Source organism: Sinocyclocheilus rhinocerous, unplaced genomic scaffold, assembly GCF_001515625.1.
Source record: "Sinocyclocheilus rhinocerous isolate Xijiao unplaced genomic scaffold, SAMN03320098_v1.1 scaffold449, whole genome shotgun sequence".
Lineage (NCBI taxonomy): Eukaryota > Metazoa > Chordata > Actinopteri > Cypriniformes > Cyprinidae > Sinocyclocheilus > Sinocyclocheilus rhinocerous.
The window spans coordinates 255149-262309 of NW_015652285.1; the positions used below are offsets into that span (position 1 = coordinate 255149).

The 7161-nt window shown below is 35.2% G+C and overlaps 2 protein-coding genes across 2 annotated transcripts in view; one reads left to right on the top strand and one right to left on the bottom strand.

The window, feature by feature from the left end:
- LOC107714377 (ORM1-like protein 1) overlaps nt 1-4381 on the top strand; it is a 9335-nt gene extending 4954 nt beyond the window's left edge. Inside the window, exons 2-4 of the mRNA XM_016520200.1 lie at nt 1519-1701; nt 2524-2649; nt 3185-4381. Of these exons, the coding sequence (XP_016375686.1) occupies nt 1528-1701; nt 2524-2649; nt 3185-3346 (462 nt within the window). The 5' untranslated portion in view covers nt 1519-1527 and the 3' untranslated portion in view covers nt 3347-4381. The remainder of the gene's footprint in view (nt 1-1518; nt 1702-2523; nt 2650-3184) is intronic.
- A 780-nt stretch (nt 4382-5161) lies between these two features.
- Nucleotides 5162-7161, bottom strand: part of LOC107714375 (probable inactive tRNA-specific adenosine deaminase-like protein 3) — a 2721-nt gene continuing 721 nt past the window's right edge. The window contains exon 2 of the mRNA XM_016520198.1: nt 5162-6305. Within this exon, the coding sequence (XP_016375684.1) occupies nt 5251-6267 (1017 nt within the window). The 5' untranslated portion in view covers nt 6268-6305 and the 3' untranslated portion in view covers nt 5162-5250. The remainder of the gene's footprint in view (nt 6306-7161) is intronic.

The following is a 7161-nucleotide window of genomic DNA, read 5'->3' on the forward strand; positions in this document are numbered from 1 at the left end:
AGGCATGACGAAGCGGATATCGTCCTCTTTTGGAAGGCCAAACAAAGTAGTTTCGCTTTCACAATGAAACACACAGCGCCTTCACGGCATGGCGGCAGCAACAATACTACAGCGTGAATAAAAGTTATGCCTTCTTTCTTTGTGTGAACATTTGGGCGGTGTTATGCAAATCTTCCCACATCGTGACGTAGACGTGTGGGCATGTTAGAACGAGCCGTATTAGGTAGGCGTGGTTGACTCTTAACTTTTATAAAGAATATCTCTTTGGATTTGAGACTTTAGTCTTTGCAACTGTACAGATCTTCTTTATGCACCAAGAGCTTGTAACACTTCAAAAAGAAAGAAAAAATTGAAATCGCATCATATGACCCCTTTAAATACATTCTACATATATACTACATACTTATACACAATCAATGAGTGGAGGATCAATCGAGTGGCTATTGACAGATGTTGCAGTAGCAGGACTTCAACCTTTGACCTCAATCTGTTTTGCTTTTATTGCATTTATTTGTAGAAGAGCAATAATAAGAGATAAAATAATGGCATTTTGCTGTGGATGCTTTCTTTAATTGTAAAATAGATCAAGAAGCAATTGACTTGGTGAGTAGAAACCAAGACCAAGCCATGATTTTGGTGAGAAATCTTGAGATGAGAAACAACCAAACAAATAAGCTGTATATTAGGTAACATTGAACTTTGACTTCCAAACAGCTGCCCAGAATGTTTACCGTGGCGGATAAACAAAACAGGCCATGAAATGTCACTTCCACCCTTTTTGCTCTTCCAAAGAAGAACCGAACTCTTGCAAATAATTTGAATAAGTTGGCCGGCACGAACAGTAATGCATTAGGGCGCAAAGTACTACAAAGAATCACCCCATTGTAAGTTTGTGAACATGCTTTTGTTGGCATATAGACAAGACCTCATCTGTAAGACAGCTTCTATTCTTAACTAGTACTTTTAAAGCCATAAAACAACAGTTGCAGACTATAGATTGTAGTAGTGCATAAATTATCATTAATTTGAATAGTTGGCAGTTTTACATCTTATTTCACTGGAATTAACTGGACTGCTGCTAAATAGATAGTGTCTGACACTGACATATAACTTTTAGTTATGATGAGACGACAGAAACACTTTTATCACAACACACTTTTATCAATTTTAGTCAATTTATCGATTGATTAGCCAAATAATTTAATGCTGGTTCTTTTTTTGTCAGTTTTAATCATTTAGAGGGGGAAATTATACATTTCTTATAATTTTTTTAAAAGAAGAATGTTTTTTTTATTAATTTTATGTATGTTTATTTTATTTATACAGCTTTTTTACACTATGCAGAAATATTGTATTATTTGACACTTTCCATTTTGACATTTTGGAATTTGGAATCAGTTTGTAATAGAAAATCTGAATTAATATTTTCTTGTAAAATGTACTCCAGTAAACAGTTTTATTTACAACTTAGAAAAATACTTTTTACAGTATATGTTTTTTTTTTTGTCTATTCGACAGAAAAGCAAGATGAACGTCGGTGTGGCCCACAGTGAAGTGAACCCAAACACCCGTGTGATGAACAGTCGGGGGATATGGCTGACATATGCGCTCGGTGTAGGAATGCTTCACATTGTACTGTTGAGCATTCCTTTCTTCAGTGTTCCTGTTGTGTGGACCCTCACAAATGTTATTCACAATTTTGTAAGTGTCCTCTGTTGAATAATCCTTTGTTATATTGCATTTCATTTCCCTGTCTATGGATTGTCATTTTCTCAGCAGAGCCCTGAGGCCAGTTGGAGTCTTGACAATTGATGCTTCCTTAGTAGTCTTTGTGGCATTATGTAAGGACTCGCTCGCACAAAGATTCAAGGTCAACAGCATGACATCACCAACCAAGTTTAAGCTCTCTGGTACAAGATGATGTATTACAGCTTGCGCCACAATGATAATGCCAAGCTATTCTTAGGGATACTGTAATGTTTCTGTTGTCCTGACATGGAAGACAAATTTAGTAAGTGTAGTAAGTCTACAGCTATAAGAGGGAGGGATGATATTCAGAGTCTTCTGAAGCCATACGATAGCACTCCATGAAGAGAGGACAACAAGGTCTGTGCACTTTTGCGTCCATTCATTTTTCATTTTTAACCCAGAAATTAAATATGGAAAATGTGATTTTTCTTTAATGGTTCAAACACTGATGAATAGAATAAGTAGACACAAACTAATTTTCATTATTCAAAATTCGTATTTCATTAAAAAAAATCGTAAAAATGAAATAAAGCTTGTTTCTTTAAATGCTATAAGCGCTACTGGAAGGACAGAAACTTCTCATGTTTCATTTAAAATATCTGAAATTGTGTTTTCAAGATCAACCAAAGTCATACAGCGTTAGAACGACATTAGTAAATGACAGAATTTTCAATTTTGGGTGAACTGTCCCTTTAATATTAAGGGACATCCCATTGTTACAAACTTTGAGAATAGTGTGTATGACATTTGGATCGTCTTTCAATCTTCCCACAGGGTATGTATGTGTTTATGCATGCAGTGAAAGGCACACCATTTGAAACACCAGACCAGGGCAAGGCAAGACTTCTCACACACTGGGAACAGCTGGACTATGGCGTGCAGTTCACATCATCTCGGTGTGCCTACACTCATAGAATATAATGTATTTTAATTTTAAAGATGTGACGCGACGCTGCGCTTCTCGTCCGGTGCGCGACCGCCTGAAACGCTGTTTTTTTTCACCTCCGTGCCCGAGAGGTGTCCTAATAATGTAAAATATGTGAAAAATAATGTGTTTTTCGAACAACCTAGTATGAGAGCATGTTCTAGTACACCCCCAAAACAAAATCAAGACTTTGTAAAAGAGCATAATAGGACCCCTTTAATATCCTAATGATTTTTGGCATAAAAAAAATATACCCAAGCGACTTAAGACTGGTTTTGTGGTCCAGGGTCACATATAGGTTTTTTATATGGCTCTTTTATACTATTTCAACCATGAAAATAGCCAAGAAAGCTGGCCTGGTGTTAAAACACCAACCATCCAATTGCACAAAATTTTGAACTAAATACAAAAAACAATAAATGAACTTTTCTCATCCGAAATGCGAATAGTGAATATTATAGACATATTTATTAGACCTTTATTATATAGGATCCTGTACTTATTTTGAAGTGTAACACTTGTTCTTTTCTTTGCAGATATTTCCTCGCTAGCTTTTACACAAAATATGACACGGCTCATTTTGTGATAAACACAGCTTCGCTTTTGAGTGTTCTCATCCCAAAACTGCCACAACTCCATGGAGTCAGGATCTTTGGAATAAACAAGTATTAAGCCCAGTGTTCAGAGGGCACAGACCAACTGTTGCCTGATTTGGGAGAGGAGATAACCCTTTGTAACGCAGCTGTGTACACTTAGCAGTTTTGTACAGTCTGTGTAATTGTGAGTCTCTTTGTTTGATATATCTTGAGAAATTGTTGCAGGGAGATGTTAGGAGTACAATTCTACAAGCATTAATAACTTAAGATATTTAATGTGTTTTTGTTAGTTGTTTTGTGATCCTTGTGGATCTGGGCTGGCCCAGGTTTCATGGTTAAAGTTTTTTGTTAATTAGTTTTTGTTTGTTCAAATGTGCTCACAACACTGATACACTAAGATAGATTTATGCTTTTAGCGTCACTTCACATTTCTGAATACATTCTTAGATAATGCCATGAATTGACAAAAGGTGTTTTTAAACTCATTTAAAAGCCATGAAACCTTTCTGCTGTTTCGTTAATGTTTTCATTGCTTCTGAGAAAAATAAGAAGTCAGTTTGCATGATTTCCTGAAAAATATTTGTTCAGTCACAATACTATGTATAGTTTTGTTTAGTTAATATCTTACAGCGTATAAGTGACAATGAAAAAATATTAACATTAACAAAACTTTTAGGCTTTTAAGTGCTTTCACATTCATTAGAGTCAACATGAAATCAAAAATAGAACTTTTATTACTTGAATACATATTTCTGGTCTAATTTTGCACATTTTATCAGTGCACATTATTTCAAAGAATATTTCTTCCTAATTTTTGAACAGCTTCCTCTGCCCCTGAAACAAAACATCAAGTTCTTCCCTACATTATTTCATCTTCTGTTTGAATCCGAAAATGTCATGTTGACTTTTAGCTCAATTTCAGTATGTCATTGTAAAACTCTGGATCATTACCAAGCTTCAGCAAACCATCATGATTCTTTGCTCTCTTTTCTGTCACAGTATTATTGAAGTTGAGAAACTGTAACATAGACCTATTAAACTATTTGTATTTTTTCACTTTCTTGTCTTTTGACAATATCTGCGAAGGCTCAACTGTGCCAATTGTTTTGTCCTTTTGTTTTGAGAAAAGGTATGATCATAGTATGTTATGTGTTGTATGACATGCTCCAAACAAATAAAACTTTGCAAAGTATTAGAAACACTGTTGTTCATTAGAAAAATAAATTGTGTGAAATACCAAATACATTTGATGTAAATCATACACTGTCATGTAAGCTTTTACTAAAAATCATAGAATACACACCATTACTCAAAAAGTTGAGGTTGGAAAGATTTTCTAAATGTTAAGAAATAATATTTTGAAATATTTTTACATTTTAAAATAACTGTTTTCTATTATATCATATTTTAAAATGTATTTTCCTGTAATGTCCTAGCTGAATTTTCATTACTCCGGTCTTCAGTGTAACATGATCCTTCCGAAATCATTCTAATATGCTGATTTGCTGCTCAAGAAACATTTCTTATTATCAGTGTTGAAAACCGGTGTGCGGATTAATATTTTTGAGGATACCATGATACATTTTTTCAGGATTCTTTGATTAACAGAAATGTAAAAATATATATTTATAAATTTGTAATATTATAAATTTATTTACTGTCACTTTCATCAATTTCCTGTGTCCTTTCTGAATAAAACTTCATTTCTTTCAACAAAAACTAAAATTATTTTGAAAGGTAATATACAGTGGGTACGGAAAGTATTCAGACCCCCTTAAATTTTTCACTCTTTGTTATATTGCAGCCATTTGCTAAAATCATTTAAGTTAATTTTTTTTCCTCATTAATGTACACACAGCACCCCATATTGACAGTTTTTATTATGGTCCTATCAAAAAAAAAGTTTTAAAAACGTAAAAAGAATTAAAATGTCATCATAAATATCAATGTAATATTGTATCAATTTTTTTTTTTTTTTTATCACTTTTTGAATAAAGCCTCACATGCATTTAGCATCACCCCATTAAACACTTCAAAATGATGATTTAAATCTTTTTGGCAATGAATTTTATACTTGGTTCCCAAGGCACCATCTGCAGAGGGCGCTCCATAAAACACTCTGTTGATTCTTGAGTGGACCAAAGCCATTGCACACATCACACACGGCTCCCGAGTGACGTAAAGGTCATATCCGGTGCAGATATAAGGCTGTCCGGTTTCTTTGGCATAGCAGGCATTCCTAAAGGACTCAGAGCTGCTAAACCGACAGGCTGGATATTTCCCGTAATTGTAGGCGCCTCCTCCTTGCCCACAGGCCACAAGATCAATACAGACCATGACAGCATGATGGAGCGGATGAGAGCCACGCTTACAGTCATGACCCACTGCAACAATCTGCTCAGATTCTGGGTCCACAATCACAGCACCCACTGCATCCATTCCCATCTCCCCACCTGATTTTGCAGCCTCTACAGCTGCTGTCATGTACTCTTGCATTTTAGCTTTCTGCTCGGCAGTGAATAACTGGCCCCTCAGAGCAGACGTCACTTGTTTGTCCTCGTGAAATGATGTAGGCCAGTGTTTACTAGCTTTTTCAAACTGCGGTCTAGTTAGTGGAGGATTAGCGGGTATTTTGACAAGGAAAGGTTCTCCCAAACCACTGGAGTCAAAAGACTGTGAGCGGAGCAGATCAGCAAGCGTAACTCCTTTGCAGTCTATCACCTGCACATCTCTGGCCAAGCACACAATGACCTCTAAAGGGTGAGGAGTGCTTTTGTCTTTGCAAGCCCTCACTCTTTTTATGTGCTGCAGACCGGGTAAAGGGTAGATCAGGGAAAGCTCTTTGACCAGGCGAGAAGTTTGTCTTTTCTCGATGATGGGTGCTACGTAGGCCGGCAACAATTCAGTGTCCCGGGACTGTTCATCAGAGAGAACTGGAAGAACATCCCAAGTGTCATATGTGTCCATTTCTTTCCTTCGTTTGGCTTGTGGCTCCATCTTGTTCTATTCATTTAATATTTTTTTCCTGATGTCATCTGAAGAAGCAGAATTTGACATTAAAAGTTACAGACTCAAAATGCCCTCATCATGAACCTGGTTTATTACAGTTAACTAAAACCATAATAAAATGTTCATAACTTGAAATAAAATAAACTTGAACTGAAGTAAAATATAAATATATACTATATACTAATAAAAACTATATAGACAAAAAATAATGAAACTGACAAAATACACACAAAATTAATAAACCTTTAACTAAAAAACCCCCCCAGAAAATAGCCTATGAAAATACAGCCTAATTCTAAATATAAAAACTATAATATGATACTAAAATAACACTGTCATGAACTTTGTAATACAGAAAAGTATGTAAATAGATCATGTAGACAGAAAACAATTGTAATATATTGACACTATTTTCAAAAATAATTGTCATGAACTTGCATATTACAAAAAAAATTGAACTTTTAAATAGTCCATAAAAAACACATACATTTTAATGTAAAAATTAATTTAAATGGATAATATATATATATATATATATATATATATCAGGGGCGTTTTCTCTGAGGAGGCAAGGGGGGCAGTGTCTCCTCAAAAAAATTGGATGAGAAAATAATCGATATTACAAACAAATATTACTAAATATGGCATTAAAAGTATAAAAGTCACTCGTTTTTATAAAGTAACAGTCAAACAGCGACACCCGCAGGTAAAGTTAAAGCGGAGGCTTGCCTCCCTTCAGTCCATAGACTTTCAGCAGAGACCCCAAAGTGTGCCGTGACTTTTCTGGAGGCTCATTGAGATGAATGGGGGAAAGTCACGTGAGAAGAGGCAATGCCTCCATCGCTCTATAATTGAATATGATCGGTTATAATTGAATGTTAT